The 19,064-nt window shown below is 37.1% G+C and overlaps 2 protein-coding genes across 2 annotated transcripts; both read right to left on the bottom strand.

The window, feature by feature from the left end:
• Positions 1 to 864: 864 nt before the first annotated feature.
• Positions 865 to 12,341, bottom strand: unc119a1 (unc-119 lipid binding chaperone a1). Its single transcript, XM_081371551.1, has 5 exons — positions 11,798 to 12,341; positions 4,655 to 4,768; positions 4,368 to 4,467; positions 1,857 to 2,029; positions 865 to 1,740 (listed from the first exon to the last, which is right to left on the bottom strand). Exons 1-5 carry the CDS (start codon positions 11,910 to 11,912, stop codon positions 1,628 to 1,630), a joined length of 615 nt encoding a protein of 204 aa, XP_081227677.1. The 5' UTR covers positions 11,913 to 12,341; the 3' UTR covers positions 865 to 1,627.
• A 2,549-nt stretch (positions 12,342 to 14,890) lies between these two features.
• On the bottom strand, positions 14,891 to 18,206 carry crybb1l3 (crystallin, beta B1, like 3; the record flags this gene model as incomplete). Its single annotated transcript, XM_081371552.1, has 5 exons — positions 14,891 to 15,056; positions 15,165 to 15,307; positions 15,414 to 15,546; positions 17,892 to 18,010; positions 18,141 to 18,206. 5 exons carry the CDS (start codon positions 18,204 to 18,206, stop codon positions 14,891 to 14,893), a joined length of 627 nt encoding a protein of 208 aa, XP_081227678.1.
• Between the last annotated feature and the right edge of the window lie 858 nt (positions 18,207 to 19,064).

Below are 19,064 nucleotides of genomic sequence, written 5' to 3'. Positions count from 1 at the left end.
TGGCAGTTCTGTCCCCATGTTGAAAGAAATCGGGAATAAGAGGTAGAGGTGTTGTGTACGCTGTGATAACATAATGCTTATTGTAGTTCTAGACTAAATGTGCGCTTGCATTTACTCATCTCACTTACACAAAAACAGATTCATTGTTCCTAAAAATGAATACAAACAATGCAAACTCAGAATATTACGCAAACCAGCAATAATGAATTATGTTAAATTACACAAATACACTATGTATTCAATCTCACTTTATAATGCTTTTGCCGCTGACTTTCGATGATCCAGTTCAACCATACGAATAAGCAAAAATGACTAGATAAACATCAGATTTGTGTTTCATTTTCGAGTTTTTATTGCTGAAGTAAGAGTGTTGAACATCTGTACTATTTTTCTGCAATCCAGAATGGAAGCACTTTTTTTTTTTTTGCTATAAAACAAGCATATGCAAAATTAACGTAACATTACTTTCCAGAAAAGTAACTAAATTACATTTTAGGGAGTAACGTAATATTGTAATGCATTACTTTTAAATGTAAGTTTCCACAACACTGCTCATTAATAATAGATCTTACCTGAGCATCAATCAGCATATTAGAATGATTTCCGAAGGATCACGTGACACTGAAAACTGTAATGTTGAAAATTCAGCTTTGCCATACTATATTTTATACATTAAAATAGAAAACAGTTACTTTAAACTGTATGTTTTTAATGTATTTTTGATCAAATAAATGCAGCCTTGAGATTTTCAATAACACACTGATTCCAAAATTTTGATCAGTAGTGTACGATTTAAGCATTGTTTTATCTATTACAACACTATGTCATATGAATAAAAGCAATAAATTGAATCAAACATGATTTCAAGCACTGGAATTTTTATTTTTCTCTTTTTTTTGTTAAATTCCATGAAACAATTACACATAATGGTATAACTATACTATATTATATAACTATTTCTGACAAAAGATGCTATTAAAAATACGTTTGACAATGTATATCAATATAAATAAGAGCATATTAATATAAATAACACAGATTTACATCATCATTGACCAAATTATAAGTATTCAAAAAGGAAAATGAGAAAAGTTAAGGAAAATCAGGGCCTTTCAGAGAATCTAAAAGGCAGTGGGTGCAATGTCAGGGCAAAATACACATTTCCTTGCACAGCTCCTGAAAATATTTCTTCCTTTAAAGGTTCAGACACACTGCACCTCACTCTACAGGAGCCTCTTTTTATGCATTAGAAGCCTTGAGTGTTGTCACTCACTGTATGAACATTTAGTCACAAATCATTTGGCTTTGGGCTTTGAAAAATACATAAAAAACAGAGCATGCAATTAATGCACATGTGCACAGGCACACTCATGAACTCAATGAGATACACAATTATCACATACTTTAAAAGATTCGAAGGAGAAAAAAAAAGTAGTACAGGCCCATTTCTTAGAGTAACATTCTCTCTCTGTCACACACACGCACAAATATGCACACACACAAATCCTGAGATTTTTTTTGACCAATGCATCATCACATACAAAATTAGATGCCACTTTCAGTAGATGTTCCTATGCCAGTCCACTGCAACTGGATGCAGATTTCTGCAAATGGTGAAAATAACTTGTTACGGTCCACCGTTATAGGAATAATCTGCCTTATTGTGCATTACTAGCTTGTTGTCCACAAAGTAAAAGCTGTCGGATTGTGTCTCGTATGGGTGAAGGATCATTTCACGCACTGTAGAGGGATGCAAGAAACACAATGTCACTTGTATTATGTCCTGCTACAAGATCACAAACCAATCAATAGTTATTAAGTCACACTCTGAATTCATAAAAAAGTTCATGACTTACTTATGTCTTCAGAGAGAGGTGGGAATTCATAGATGTGTTCGCAGGTATTCTTACTGCTCGGGATGCAGAAGCCAAACTCAAAGTCAAAGCTCTTCAGCAGCTGCCCACGGAAATAGTGCCGCTCAATCATACGAAAGTTGTTGATTGGAACATCGCCTACAGTGAACTCAACCCTGTGGAGGCAGGAAAGGACACATTTAAGGTTATGCAGTATGTAGCAATGAAATTCCTACCATGTTCTGGATGGAGACACAGCGTACACAAGAAAAAGATTCAATGGGGTTCTATGTACAGTAGAACCTTAGGGTTCTCGGCTCAAATTTAAAGAACACTTCATGCCAAAAAGGTTCTATATAAGATGAAATATCTTAAATGATTGCATAATACTTTCATGTTTAAAAGGTTATTTCCCTTTTCTCAGTATGCTTTCAAGCTGTTTTATTCATACAATTTAATCAAAAGAAAACATTATTTCAATCAAAATGAATTAAAGATCATATTTGTTTTTCATTTAGCACTGCCCTTTATAAGCTACATGATTTACATGTTTCCCCAAAGATGAAATAAGTTCAATTTACTTTGATCATCCAATTCAAGAAGCCTTTAATGCATATTCTGTAAGGGGTGTGCAAACTTATGAGCAGAACTGTCAAGTATACATCTGGCAAATCTTCCTTTTTGTCTTCTCTTTAGTTCTTCTGATGCCTAGTACTAGACTAGTGGTATAGTCTTGGTTACTGTTGTAACCTTCGTTCCCTGCTGGAAGGGAACTCCCCTTAGGGAGTTAAACTCACCTCTGAGTATTAGAAAAACAGCTAGTGAAATTAGCGAGTGGAATTAGCATGCATAGCTAGGCGGCACGCATCCACTCATTAGGTCTGTGCTGAGGAGCCGAGACAGTGTCCCGGCCATTCAGCGGGTAGTTTAACTAGTCTCAACTAGTCTCTCCCTATGGAGGATCCCTTTACCACTCTACAGCTAAAGCGTCGTCGGGAAACTCAATTCGCGTATCTACCCCGAATTGATAAAATAAAATAAAATTCTGTATCAAAAATTATAAGGAAACACCAGTACTTTGTTTAGGCTTGGTTTGTAGGGAATTCCAAACCTGCGCTCATATATTCAAACGCACATAACTATAGAACCAATTCTTAATGCGCATGTGACCGCCATCAGCGTTTCTCACAGGTTCGCGTTTAAAGTTTGTGTAGAGAGAATGGTGTAGTCTTTGCGGCTCCTAATTTGATGACAAGTGGTTGTTGCGACGGAAGCGAATCAATCAAAGCTAACTTTGGCTGGAAAATAACTTTATTAAAGGGCTGCTGTGAAGCCTAAGCAGTCTCTGTTGCCTTAAATTATACGTTTATCTCTGTAAAGCTGCTTTGAAACAATCTACATTGTTAAAAGCGCTATATAAATGAAGATGACTTGACTTGACTTTAAGGTTGTGGCAGGAGGGACATACTGTCTCCGTTCCCTCTATCAGGTTACGTTACGACAGTAACCGAGACGCTCCCTTTCTGTCAGTCACGTTCTATGTTATGTCGACTGAAATTAGGGGTCCCTATGGAAAGTGCCACAACGACTGAACTGCGTTACGAGTGTCGGCGAAGCAGATGCTGGCAAGCTGTAGCGTGCCACCTATCAAATGTCCTTGCTCGATCTTAACCTTCCCAACGCCCCATGTAAGCCGAATAGTCCTTCATGCATGTTGGGATGGAATGGACCGAGCTTACCACGCAGACGGTCATTAACTGCTGTTTCTTTATGTTCTTAATGGAAAAGAGTGCTTCGGCTCATTCAGCTTCAGCCACGACCAGTGGTTAATGCTGGGGATTGGGGAAGCGTGCCAAGTCCAGGTGGAGAGGGATGCTGCAGAGGCCACATCCTACCCAAAGGGAGGTACATGTGGAAATACCCATATGGTCTTCCAACACTTTACCTAACTATTGTACTACCCAACACGCGGGAAGAAACCGGCTCCACTCAGAGGTTATAGAATCTCGTGAAGGTATTAGGTGTCGCCCAGCCCGCAGCCTTGCAAATGTCTGCTAGAGAGTGAGACCGTAAACTATCCAGCAAGAGAGATCTTCTCTTTTCAATGCTCTTTTATTGGTGATTAGAGTGATCGCTGTCTGTAACCAATCTGATGAGCGGATGCATGCTGCCATCTTCTATAACCGTATATACGGGGGAGTGGCTAAGCACTCCCAAGCATTTCATTGCCCATTTTTCTAAAACTCAGAGGTACAAATGGAACTATCCTACTTTCTCCCCTGTGACATGGCGGGTCATCTGTTCAAGTATTCAAGACTTTTTTCACTTGGAAGGAAGTTTTAAGTTGTTGAAACGGCATGTTTTCATAGTATAATTAACCAATTTATCTCAAACTTTTATTCATTGTGATATGACTCCTTTAAGGATTAAGTCAAACAGACTCAAGTGTGATTTCAGGCTAATTTTATCTTGCAATTTAAGATCAAGTGTAATCCTGTCACTGATTGCACTTACGTGGCGCCAACCTGGCGTAGTCGGAGGAAGGCGGGGGTGAACTGGTAACGCACAAAGCGTCCGGCGTTCTGGTCAAAGTCGGTTCTGTCCTCCCCACTCTCTGTGAATCAGAAAGGGGTCGGCATTATCAAATGAGCCTTTGAAGGGCTCTTGTGCAGCAAGCTGCATCTAAATGGAAATCAGGGCTTTATGGCGATAAAAAAATCAAGACAAGCCTTGCATTTAAATGTGCAGCCTGTGTAGGTGGAGTGAGGAAGTGAATTTGAGAGGTCTGGTCTTTGTCTTACCTGTTGTAGGGGGTTTGGTGATCTCAAAAAGAACTGTGCCAGTCTCCATGTCTCGGATTTTGAACCTGGTGAAGTCAATCTTGTGTATGTTCTGCTCTGGACCGCAGAGGTAATCTATGGAAACAAAACCCAACCGCAGCGGTTCAAGATGTGCCTCAGTTACGACTCTCATTACATCAACATTTGTAAGATAATGAAATATGAATGGAACATTAACATGGATGTGATTCTCTCCAGACTTGTCACAACATTTCAAAATATAAAGCTAACCACATTTTAACACTGGGTATGTGTGCGTGACATAGGTCACATGCATCAAGTGAGCTATCAAAGATATGCCTCAGGGCTGAGCAACGCTGAAATCCGTAACCTTGTGTGATAGACTGCAGGGACAAAAAGAGCTATTTCTGTTCTCTCTGATGTTGTATGGAAATGACATTGATGATGACCATACACCTACTCGATTCATTACCTGCCTGCAGAGACTGATACGGTTTAGAAATACTGTCAGAACAATGGGAAGTATACCATCAGAAAAACATTATTAAACACATTGTGCTTTCATTTTCAACATTTTCTATTGGTTTTTAACTTAAGATTGCCATAATGGTGTGTTTGCTCATTTTGTGTAAAATGAGTGACAGCTGGTTGGATATTTTGTTATGTTTTATAATATTATTTTCCATGTAACATTCTAATAATTTGCTTTATTGTGTGTGTGTGTGTGTATATATATACACTCACCTAAAGGATTATTAGGAACACCATACTAATACTGTGTTTGACCCCCTTTCGCCTTTAGAACTGCATTAATTCTACGTGGCATTGATTCAACAAGGTGCTGAAAGCATTCTTTAGAAATGTTGGCCTATATTGATAGGATAGCATCTTGCAGTTGATGGAGATTTGTGGGATGCACATCCAGGGCACGAAGCTCCCGTTCCACCACATCCCAAAGATGCTCTATTGGGTTGAGATCTGGTGACTGTGGGGGCCATTTTAATACAGTGAACTCATTGTCATGTTCAAGAAACCAATTTGAAATGATTCGAGCTTTGTGACATGGTGCATTATCCTGCTGGAAGTAGCCATCAGAGGATGGGTACATGGTGGTCATAAAGGGATGGACATGGTCAGAAACAATGCTCAGGTAGGCCGTGGCATTTAAACGATGCCCAATTGGCACTAAGGGGCCCAAAGTGTGCCAAGAAAACATCCCCCACACCATTACACCACCACCACCAGCCTGCACAGTGGTAACAAGGCATGATGGATCCATGTTCTCATTCTGTTTACGCCAAATTCTGACTCTACCATCTGAATGTCTCAACAGAAATCGAGACTCATCAGACCAGGCAACATTTTTCCAGTCTTCAACTATCCAATTTTGGTGAGCTCGTGCAAATTGTAGCCTCTTTTTCCTATTTGTAGTGGAGATGAGTGGTACCCGGTGGGGTCTTCTGCTGTTGTAGCCCATCCGCCTCAAGGTTGTGCGTGTTGTGGCTTCACAAATGCTTTGCTGCATACCTCGGTTGTAACGAGTGGTTATTTCAGTCAAAGTTGCTCTTCTATCAGCTTGAATCAGTCGGCCCATTCTCCTCTGACCTCTAGCATCAACAAGGCATTTTCGCCCACAGGACTGCCGCATACTGGATGTTTTTCCCTTTTCACACCATTCTTTGTAAACCCTAGAAATGGTTGTGCGTGAAAATCCCAGTAACTGAGCAGATTGTGAAATACTCAGACCGGCCCGTCTGGCACCAACAACCATGCCACGCTCAAAATGGCTTAAATCACCTTTCTTTCCCATTCTGACATTCAGTTTGGAGTTCAGGAGATTGTCTTGACCAGGACCACACCCCTAAATGCATTGAAGCAACTGCCATGTGATTGGTTGATTAGATAATTGCATTAATGAGAAATTTAACAGGTGTTCCTAATAATCTTTTAGGTGAGTTAATATATACACACACATTATATAATAACAATAATAATTTTATATATATATATATATATATATATATATATATATATATATATATATATATATATATATATATATATATATATATATATATATATATATATATATATATATATATATATATATATATATATATATATCTGTGTGTGAATCTATGTATTTAACTTTAACAGGCACCATCCCCTTTGGTGTCCTTGGGTCCCAGTTTGAAAATCTAATGCAATGGCATTTGTAATTTGTAAGTGTTGCCTCAATCTACTTGCAATCACATCATTCTCTATAGGGCACAGCTGATTGGTTCTTGCTGTATCAGTAGCCAATGAGCTCGCTGCTCAAGGTGCACTGTGTAATATTTAGCGGCATCTAGTGGTGAGGTTGCGAATTGCACCCAGCAGAAGTTATGGTGGCCAACAGGAAAATATGTCGTCGTCTGAGACAGCAGAGTAGCCAGTTAAGCAATGAGGTTTCTTTCCAAATATAAATTAAGAAATTAGGTTTACTTGATTATTCAGTAAAATGATATAGTATTGCGAATATTATTGTTACTTGTTCATCATTGTGTCAGTCACAGTGTTTTATTTGCTGACTTTAGCTAGCTTCTTTGCACGAAGAACAACATACGAAGCGCGTTTGTCCGTTTAGGGCTACTGTAGAAATATGGCGCATTTCAATGTAAGGGGACCCGCGGTGTATGTAGATAGAAATGGCTCATTCTAAGATAATAAAAACATAATGGTTCTTTAAGTAAGGTCTACACCATTGAAAACATAGTTATGTATTTGATGTTGCATTTCTGTCAACAGATCCTACTAAATATTACACAATGTACCTTTAACTGTCCAAATATTTTTTGGTGTTCACTATATATGGGGATTTATTTGTGTCCTGGAGTTGGTAAAAAGTTTGAGCCAGCCACTCGTATCATGCCCTTTAACGTTCGTCTCTCTTTCCTCATGCCAAACTCCCAAAGGAGGCATATGAGGTGCGAGGAGCAGCTGTGTCAGCCCTCTTCTACCTGGGATGGATTATACCTAAGAAGCTTACATTGTTCCCCATCACATGGAGCAGATTGGTAGATACTAAGGGGATTTAGGACAACTCTAAATTTTGAGAGGTCCATCTCTGCTACAGATGGTGGACAACCAGAATGCCTATTACCGCCGCGGCAAAAATAAACCAGCCGCATTTCAAAGTCGTTCCCGAAATGACCGCCAGGTGGCGCAAAGGGACATTGTGCAAAACAGCAGCAATTGCCGTATTTTAAAATGTAAGTGGGTTAAATATAAAACCCTAAGCCTAATAGGCTTATTTTTCATATATACTGTAGGATGACATTGAGATGAGTGTATTACTTTCTTCCTGTGAGACACTGACCCGTAACAGTATCCCATAAAATTCCCATTTAAACATTGATCAGCGAACATAAACAGAAGCTTAACCAAACCTGTTTGAACTTCATTGGTTCTTGAGGAAGCTCAAACGTGCTGCGTAACATGAGAATGAACCTCATTGGTTCTCGCACGTCAAGCGAACATGCTTGAGCTTCTGTTTTCCACAGCAGATGTGTGAGTTGATAAATGTTTATGTGAATAAAAGCCTAAATTCAATCTGTTCATCATATAAAGCGATCATGCCTCTTCAGAAAATTTGGTCTAAACCACTCAATTCATATGGATTAGGCTAGTTTAACAATCTCTTTCTGAACTTTTTGAAGAGGTAGTTGCATATCTGTGAATGGAGAAACATAAATCTTTCAGATTTAATCAAAAAGATCTTCAATAGTGTTCCGAAGATTTACTTTTTCAAACATAACCCGCGGATATTGACACGTTCTCTGAGCACGAGAGCCAATTCAGAGTAGAACACCGAAACCTGAATAGACAAGAAACGGATACCTTGCATAATTTCCTGCGTTTTAATGCACTTGCCAACACCACAAAACACGCTTGATATATATCGACACTTTTATACCTCTCGGTGAACTTGTTCATGCAAATGTTTTTTGTTTTGCTGTTTACTTCACCTCATGAATTGCCACACAGCGGGACCAGTCTAAGTGAGGTAACACTACTATGTGTGAGTGTGAGTGCAAAAATACAAATAGTCAGGAAAATTGAGAGGTGAAGGGAGAATACAAATGAACAGAGACAGAGCAGCATAGTGTATTTTTAGAAGTGTAAATCTCAGTCATTTAAAATGTATTTAAGGCAGGATAAGTGTAATTATAATTTAATTTATTGAGAATGTAACATTTTAATAGTTTAATACAATACAATATAATATGCTGTTATCTAGTTTTCATAACCCCAATGTCTTGGTGGAGGCATCTTAAGTGCAATTAATTATTTTTAGCTTTTTATATGAAGTTATAAAGCATCTGGTGTGCGTCTGCTTTAGAATTTGTGAACTGTAAAAAATTAGTTATTTCTTTCTGATCCTTAAAGATGGTCTTTTCTTGTAAAACCTAATGTAGGCCAGGTTGATCATTCATATTAAGCGATATGTGTGTGATTATCTGACAAAATGTCAAATGTGCAATTCTTTAAAAAATCTTATTAGAGCTGTGTGGCAGGCAAGTGTCAATGTAGCTTTCCAAACCACCATGGTGCCGCACTTCACTGCGTCTAATGCTGTCACCTAGCAACAAATCTTTTGATACCAATCCAGAATAACTACCTGTTATTGTAAGGTAAACAAAAGGAACTGCTCTGTATAACAAACACAGATTATGAACGAAACAGCATCCATTTACAAGACCACACAGGTCCAGTTAGATTTATGAGGCATAATGTGCGTATCTAAACACCATAATTCATTCTTTATGAAGTAATGCTTCCAAACACTCTAAGAAAAGCGCCAAATTGAGCAGTTAATCAAAAGATTATAGGAGGATGTCATGTAACCACTTCTCTAATGAAATTGAAACACTTATTAACATAATTTATATTTATACTATTTATCACTTCATCCATTAACATACTCTGTGTTCTTGTTTATAACAGTAACATGAGATAAAGAGGACAAAAATGCAATTTGTAAATAATAACGAATGAATCCAAAGCAAGCATGCTGTCCACCTTCCTCAGAATAGCAGCCTGTATCCTTAAACAAGAGCAGCTTCTATTTTTAGAGCACTAATCCAAGTGATTAGCCAGACACCAGCTTTTCTTCCATTTAGAAGAAGAGTGGCATCTTAAAGTGATATCTCAGCACTTCTCTCAGGCATTTCCTCTGTGCATTTGTAAATATATTTATTCAAAGAGATCTTTAAATTCACAGCTCAGCGGATAAGAATACATTGTTGATTTTTCAACCACAAACCACTCGCATTTCAGAGCTAATGACTCACACAAATGGTGGCAAACATGAGACAGTGTAGCTATTATGTCCAAGTAAAACATTCTTTATGGACTGTGAGAAGTGTAAAAGTAATGCAAATGTCTATCAGTCAGTTTTGGCAGTGCCAGTTCCGTAAAACTGTTGTATCAGTAGAAACTGAGCATTTGTATTCATCCACAGATCTGATCTCTGATCAAGTAGCCTATATTTGTTTTAGTGCTAGATATAATGACTTGCATGCAGGATCAACAAGCAAAGACATTATCAAAAATGTGTCAAAACACCAGCTCACAAGAGTCATCCAGTCTTAGCATCTGAGTTCCTTTGCACGAGGTGATGAATGCTTATTGGTCAAAGTTCATAATATTTTAAACTAATCAAACTGTTTTTGAATAAGTAAAAGCAGTTCAACCAAATCAGCATTTTAATTCCTTTTTAAATGGGTTCAGAGGATTATTAGTCATATCAAAAGTTAACACTATGCAGTATGATTGATCCTCAACAAATATCTTCAATCATCATCAGATTGATCTGATTACATTTACTCATGTAATGCATGCATGGTTCTTCCTCATTTCATTGAAATTTGTATCATTAACCACCTGTCAGTGTTATTTGATTATTGAAATACTTTTATAGATTTTTATTAATATTTCAATTAGTTTCTTTTTTTATTTTCTGTTTTACTTTTACTTTTGGTCAAACTTTTATTTTTGTTAATTTTTTTTATATATATTTTTTAATGTATTTATATATTTTCCATTTTAGTTTTGGTAATTTTAGCACATGGAGTTAAACTAAATAAAAATGAGAAATGTTGATTTGGCAACTAGTTGAAATAAAGTAAGTTTTGTTTATATTTTATTTCAGTTAGCATTTATTGTATTTCAAGTAATGTTTGTTTTTTAATGGTTTTAGTTAACTATAATAACCCTGCCACTTGTTTAAGAATGTGATATACACAAAACATGCCCTTTCTTGTATGCTGCTTCAGAAATAATGAATCCAGCAACATTATTGGAAGAAATTCTCTTGTGCATTTATATGTATGTGGCTCAAAGTTACTACACACATAAGCCTATACAAAGTAAAGTATAAATGCTTAATCTTACATGGAAATGTAAACATTCAGTGAGTGATTAATGTATTAAAACCATCCTCTAATCCTAAAATATTTTATTCAGATTCTAGAAAGATCATTCCTATATGACTTTTCACAGACTTTTTAAGAGGTGACAAATGCAAACCTTTAAAACTGGCCCTAAGTTAACTATAGCCATAGCCTACATGCTAAACAAACAACTATGATTACATATTTCGTTTATTGCTTTAAAATGAAACTTAACGTTAGGCTACTCAGTTTCAGGATTTTTATATAGTCTATTTCTCGATGCTCAGCCCGTTCATCAGTAAACTTACTACGTCGTCATTGTAAGCAGTACATTGGAAATCCATAATGTTTATTTACCAAGGAAGAGCCGATTGAATTAGGTATAGGTAGGCTATATGATAGATAGATAGCCTATCACTGGGTTCGTTCGACCAAAAAAGAGGACCGTACAAAGACGTAGCCTACTCGCTAAATGAAAACGTTACATCGACGTCACATTTTAAACGATGACGCTTTATTCTAAACGAAGTTTCGTACTAGAATGTCACGGCAGGAGACTAAAAAAAAAAAAAAAAAAAACGTATTAAACGTGCCATTTCGCACTGGTAAATTATGTGCAACAGTGTGAGCTAGCAGAGCAGCTCGTCAGCCGTGCAATTGTTTTCGGAAGCTTCCTGTTTGAGAGTGGCATTGATATTACTGAACTTACTGTCTGTGATCTTCTGCAGCCCGAGTACATCATCCGGCGTTATTTCTGTGTTTTTTAACAAATCTTCTTCAGTCGTATTTAGGACACCCGCGTCGCAGCCTTGCTTCACTTTCATGTCTAAATGCGATAAGACGCTGCTGTTGTTGTTCGTGCACGAGTTGCGGTCTTCGCACCAACCTTTCTGGCAAGGGCCGTTGGTTTGTCTCACCTCTGCTGTATTATGCGTCCTGGTTATTTAACGCAGGCTCTTTACTGATACAAGAATAGCGCATTCACCTCCCCCAGCCAGTCTGTCTTCTAAGGATGTTGTGTTACCCGTATTTTAGCTATTCCTTTCCTAAGGCGAGGGACTCTCGCTCTGTAATCTGCATGTTTGTCTGCAGCTGAAGGTATTAGAGCAACCTCTTCATGTAATCGAGCAAACCCCGAGAGAGATGAGCAGTATTAACTAAGTGCGGAAGGAAGTGGGCAGACGGCTCACTCGCTCAAGCCACTTCTTTTTAAAAGTAAATGTCTACTGTCTCATTTTGATCAGACTTGTAATGCACTGTATGGACAAAACTTGCATTTATTCCTCTTTTCTTGGAGGAAAACCGGAAAATCTTTTTAACAATAATTATTAGTAATCTTATGTATTTAACTAGCCTATATATTATATATTACCGGTATAGAGTACATTATATATATATATATATATATATATATATATATATATATAAAATCTAACCTTTCATTGAAGTAAAAGAATTGAAATTAGGGGGTAAATCACATTATGAAATAAATGTTTTTCTCCAAAACACGCTAGCCATAATTGTTGTCACCCCTAGAATTTTTTTATGAGAAAAATATCTCTGAAGTATATTTCCATTAATATTTACCTTTTTTAGCACACCAGGGTGACTAGGAACATGAAATTGTCTAGCTATGACTTCTTGTTTCACAGGAGTTTAAATATGAGGAAACACAAAGGCCAAATTCCCTTGCTCATCCATCACAATGAGTAAAACCACAGAATATAGTTCTGATGTGCAGCAAAAGATTGTTGAGCTTCACAAAATAGAAAGTGGCTGTAAGAAATATATCTAAAGAATTGAAAATCCCCATTTTGACCATCAGGGCAATAATGAAGAAGTTATAATCAACTAAAGATGTTACGAATCTGCCAGGAAGAGGACGTGTGTCTATATTGTCTTAATGGACGGTGAGGAGGAAAGTTTGAGTGGCCAAAGACTCTTCAAGGATCACAGATGGAGAATTGCAGAGATTACTTGAGTCTTGGGGTCAGAAAGCCCACAAAAAATTATCAAACCACCCCTACATCACCACATGTTGTTTGGGAGGGTTTCAAGAAAAATCCTCCTCGCTCCTCCAAAAATAAACTCCAGCATATTCAGTGTCAGACACGACTGGATCTTCAAAAGGGACCAGATTCTATGGTCAGATAAAACGAAAAAAAAAAAAAAGGTTTTTTTTGGCAGCAAACCCAGCAGATGTGTTTGGTGCAAACAGGGATAAAAAGTGCCCCATGCCTACGGTTAAATATACTGCTGGATCTTATATGTTGTGGGCCAATTTATTTGCTGGAGGTCCTGGACATCTTGTTCAGATACATGGTATTATGGATTCTAGCAAATACAAACAGATAAAAAATCAAAACCTGACAGCCTCTGCTAGAAATCTTATAATGGGCCGTGATTGGATCTTCCATCAGGACAACGGTCCAAAACAAACATCAAAATCAACACAAAAATGGGTAACTGAGCACAGAATGAAGCTTCTGCCATGACCGTCCCAGTTCCCTGACCTGATGAGTGGAGTGAACTGAAGAGAAGAAGCACCAACATCTGAAGGATCTGGAGAGATTCTGTATAGAGGAATGGTCTCTGATCTCTTGTCAGGTGTTCTCCAAACTCATCAGGCATTATAGAAGAAAACTCAGATCTGTTATCTTGGCAAAAGGAGGTTGCAAAAAGTATTTAATAACAGGGTGCCAACAATTATGGCCAGTGTGTTTTGGAGAAAAACATTTATTTTATAATGTGATTTACCCCCCACTTTCAATTCTTTTACTTCAATGAAAGGTTAGATTTTTGTGATTTTTTTTAATGAAAGATCAAAAGGATAAACAATGCAGATTTATTTTTTACAGCCATTTTTTATCATATTTATCAGGGGTGCCATCAATTTTGACCACCACTGTATATATGCATAATAAATTAGGAAAAATGATACACATATTTGAAAGTGAATAGTTGCATTTGGAGTCTGAACATGGCAAAAACTATGCAAAAAATTTGCTACCAGTAGAATATAACTATTCACTTCCAAATATGTGTATAGTTTGTCGTAATATATTATGCATTGTAAATTACATAAATAATTAAAAATATTGAATTAAGGACATTGTATGATTATTGTGCTTTAAAATCTTTTATTTTTGTTTATTGATTTTCTAGGAAATTTGTTTTTAGATGCCAGCATCCCTGAGATATAGCCTAGTGATAAAGAAAAAGTGTAGTAGGATCTCTTCTATTTTGTAAAAGGGGGTCTAAAATCTGTTCCTGGAGAGAGAAGAGGCATATTCTGTTCTCTTCTCCCCTCCGGTCTGCCACGTTGAGGACTCCGTCCGTCACAGTAGCAGATGAGCATCTAGAATCTAGAAGATGTGGTGTGTGAAGCCAGGAGAAGGTTGAGTTCTGGAGTGCTGAATTGCACCTCCCTCTTGTTCAGTGAATATTCCTGCAGGGTTTAGCAGCTAAATGAGAAATTGATTCAGATTAGCTTTACTGTGGATGTTCATATGGTATATATTCTTTTATAAAGTAATAAAGACAAAGAGTTTAGAGCAAAGAAACATAATGATGCAAAACTGGGACAATTTTCTTTACTTTTTTTAAGGGGTTAGACGTAGAATGCATTTGCCATACTTAATAGTGTTTCTACAACTAGTCGTAACACATGATTGCTTATTTCTAATGTCTATTCCAAGCTCTTTTAATTATAAAGGATTTTTTTTTTTTTTTTTTTTACATTCCACAGAGTTTTCCCTGCGGGGCCTTTTTGTATCCACCTGTCCATGCCACGTGTCATTCCTTATGCCATATCGAAGCAGCCTCTGTTATGCGTCTGCATGTCCCTCACTCTGCGCACAGACTGGATCTGGGGGTGATTGGCACCCCATTCGTTCCAGTGTTTATAGGGTCCAAATTCAAACAGGTACTGATATCCACGGTAGCCAGGGTACTGGTATCCAACCCATCTACAGTAGGAACGAGCATAGCATATGTTAATTCATGAGATAACATCAGATGCTTAGATAATCTTCATCTTTTGTAATAGAAAATATAAGAAATGGTAAATCACTTACGTTCCACCATTTACTTGAATGCTGGCGACTCTGTCCTGGAAGCCATAACACCACAAACTTGGGATGTCCTCATCAGACACCTCCATCTTACGACCCTCAAAGTTCATGCACTCATACAGACAGATGTTATGGTCCTTGGGGTCCTACATGGAGAAAGAAACAGTTGAGACGGTTTCTGTGGTCCTCCTATTATTAATTGGTTATGTTTTGTGATAAAATGGGAAATGGACTGATATAATGTTCACCCACCATCTTGACGGGCCGGACAGACATGAGGCGATCACATCGATAGCTGTTAGACCAAGTGTCCCATCGAGGGTATTCGCCCCTCTCTAGCATGAACATCTCACCAGTCATATCCTGTTGCTCAAAACCTACCCATCTGCAAGACAGTAGAGGGCAAACACACTGTAAATGGTCTTTTTACATGTACATTATGGAAAAAATATTTTAAAATCCAAAAAAAAGTTCAAAATTTTCCCTTGATGTTCTTTTATGCTATTGACAAGAGTTAACAGATAAGAAACATTTGAGAAGGATTACGGAAATAAATTGTACATTTTTAAATAATTTGGACTATTCGCACCATGGAAAATAGGAATCAAGGATGAAAGAACGTTTGTGAAAGAAGCCTCTTATGCTCACCAAGGCTGCTTTTATTTGATCAAAAATACAGTAAAAATAGTAATATTGTGAAATATTATTTACATTTTTAAATAACTATTTTTCAGCCTTAAGTGTCATGTGATCCTCAGGAAATCGTTAAAATATGCTGATTTGGAGCTCTAGAAACATTTCCTATTATTATTAATGTTGAAAAAAATTGTTTTGAAAAAAATCCTTGCTCAATTAAAGTACTAGTTTCTTTAAAGGGGTGGTTGATTATGATTTCACTTTTCTAACTTTAGTTAGTGTGTAATGTTGCTGTTTGAGCATATCTGCAAAGTTATGACGCTCAAAGTTCAATGCAAAGGGAGATTTTTTGCTTTTTATGGACAACAACAAATGGCTGGTAGGGACTACACAACATTCCTCCCGGGTTAGTGACATCATGAACCCTAAAATTTACATAAACCCCGCCCCCGGAACGCGATTTATAGATTATCAAGACAGAATATGCTAATCAATGACTAGAAGATAACTACACATAAACTACATAAATTAATCAACTAACCATTCAGAAATGTTGTCTACATGTTGTCACTTATTCTTGAGTTTCTCCATCTTTCATACTCTGGTTTGTATGGAAGCTTGTTTCCGCCACAAAATAAAAAAAATAAAAGATAATTGCGACTTTTTATCTCACAATTGCGAGTTTACATCTCGCAATTCTGACTTTATTTCTCAGAATTGCGAGATATAAAGTCAGAATTGCGTGATATAAAGTCAGAATTCTGAGATATAAAGTCAGAATTGCGAGATATAAAGTTGCAATTGCGTCTTATAAAGTCAGAATTCTGACTTTTTTTCTCGCAATTGCGACTTTATATCACGCAATTCTGACTTTATATCTCAGAATTCTGACTTTATATCACGCAATTCTGACTTTATAACACATAATTGCGAGTTTATATCTCGCAATTCTGACATCTTTTCTCAGAATTGTGAGATATAAAGTCCAATTCTAAGGGGAAGAAAAGACGGACTTTTTTTTTTTTTACCTCAGAATAGTTTATATCTCACAATTCTGACTTTATAACACGCAATTGCGACTTTATATCATGCAATTCTGACTTTATATCTCCCAATTGCGTGATATAAAGTCAGAATTCTGAGATATAAAGTCGCAATTGCGAGAAAAAAAGTCAGAATTCTGACTTTATAACACGCAATTCTGACTTTATATCTCAGAATTCTGACTTTATAACACGCAATTCTGACTTTATATCTCAGAATTCTGACTTTATAACACGCAATTCTGACTTTATATCTCAGAATTCTGACTTTATAACACGCAATTGCGACTTTATATCATGCAATTCTGACTTTATATCTCCCAATTGCGTGATATAAAGTCAGAATTCTGAGATATAAAGTCAGAATTGCGTGATATAAAGTCGCAATTGCGAGAAAAAAAGTCAGAATTCTGACTTTATAACACGCAATTCTGACTTTATATCTCAGAATTCTGACTATATAACACGCAATTGCGACTTTAAAACACGCAATTCTGACTTTATATCTCAGAATTCTGACTTTATAACACGCAATTGCGACTTTAAAACACGCAATTCTGACTTTATATCTCGCAATTCTGAGAAATAAAGTCAGAATTGCGAGATGTAAACTCGCAATTGTGAGATAAAAAGTCGCAATTATCTTTTATTTTTTTTTTATTTTGTGGCGGAAACAAGCTTCCATAGGTTTGAACATAAAAGGCTGAAAGTTTTAGAAATTTCCAGTGCTTGTCTGTGTGAGGTAATCAAAACGGCTAAGAGAACCATCTGTTGTAGCTCCGCCCTCTGTGTCAACAGCTCATTTGCATTTAAATGGACAGACACAAAAACGGTGCGTTTTTGCTCACCCTCAAAAAGTGACAACTTTAACATGCTATATAAAACTATCTGTCGGACATTTTGAGCTAAAACTTCACATACACACTCTGGGGACATCAGAGATTTATTTTACATCTTGTGAAAAGGGCATTATACCACCCCTTTAAAAATCATTACTGACCTATATGTGACAAATCATATTATGCATATGATTTTTGAGATGAGTACTTACGGCCCACACTCCACTCTGATGGAGCCCACACGGGTAAGCCCCTTGTCACAAATGTTACGGCAATCTCCATTCAGCTCCATTATGCTCCCTTGGAAATTCTCGTACTCAAACAGATATATCTGATCAGAGAGATCACACAGTAAAGGCAAATAATTCAGCGAGTGCTTCTTGTACAAAACACGTGTAATGGCAATATTAGAGTAAAAAGAGAGAATCTGATAAGAGCATGATGGGACCGGTTTGACATACTCTGTGGGAGCTCTTTCCCGTGGCAAAGCGACTCCCCATACTTCCTTGTACAGCAGTGTGTGACATGGCTGAAGCTGCAAACAACAGAACAGAGAGAAGTTGAGCTTAAATGAAAGACTGAATCAAGATTAATTCCGGAATGTTACACTCCATTCTTCTTTGTTATTTATCAGAACACATTTGTAGAGAAATCATTACTTTTGAAAATCATTTTTAAATGGTATCTATCTATCTATCTATCTATCTATCTATCTATCTATCTATCTATCTATCTATCTATCTATCTATCTATCTATCTATCTATCTATCTATCTATCTATCTATCTATCTATCTATCTATCTATCTATCTATCTATCTATCTATCTATCTATCTATCTATCTATCTATCTATCTATCTATCTATCTATCTATCTATCTATCTATCTATCTGTCTGTCTGTCTGTCTGTCTGTCTATCATAATCATAACAAACTTATTTAAAGGATGGTCACTCTGAAATGATTAAAATGACCAATCAGATCTCACCTAAACTTTTGCAGTCAGAGGAATGGAATGTAAAAGGAGTGCTGGCGGAGGAAAAGATGCCAAGGCCTGATTGTACACGGGCTTCAGGCTTCAGATGGGTTCTATATACATATATATATGCCAGCAGTACTTCTAAAGCAAAATGAGACCAGGCTATTGGATAAAGGTGATGGCCGTTTGGAGGGGTTTGGAGTGGAGGCTTATCTATGTGACCCTGCTGACTCTGCTCATTGCTTTGTTCCAGGCTACGGCTGGATGTCTGATGTCTACCTCCATCAGCAAAAAGCGTGGCACTCCACAGCCCCTATCTCTTCAACACTCTCTCACACACACACTCATTCACTCTCTATAGCATGGCTAGCAATGTGCTGACCTCAGTAGACTGGCCACAGACCTCTC

The sequence above is a fragment of the Scardinius erythrophthalmus genome (genome assembly GCF_964197995.2).
Source record: "Scardinius erythrophthalmus genome assembly, chromosome: 7".
In the NCBI taxonomy this organism is placed as follows: domain Eukaryota; kingdom Metazoa; phylum Chordata; class Actinopteri; order Cypriniformes; family Leuciscidae; genus Scardinius; species Scardinius erythrophthalmus.
This window is presented reverse-complemented; position numbering and strand designations above follow the sequence as displayed.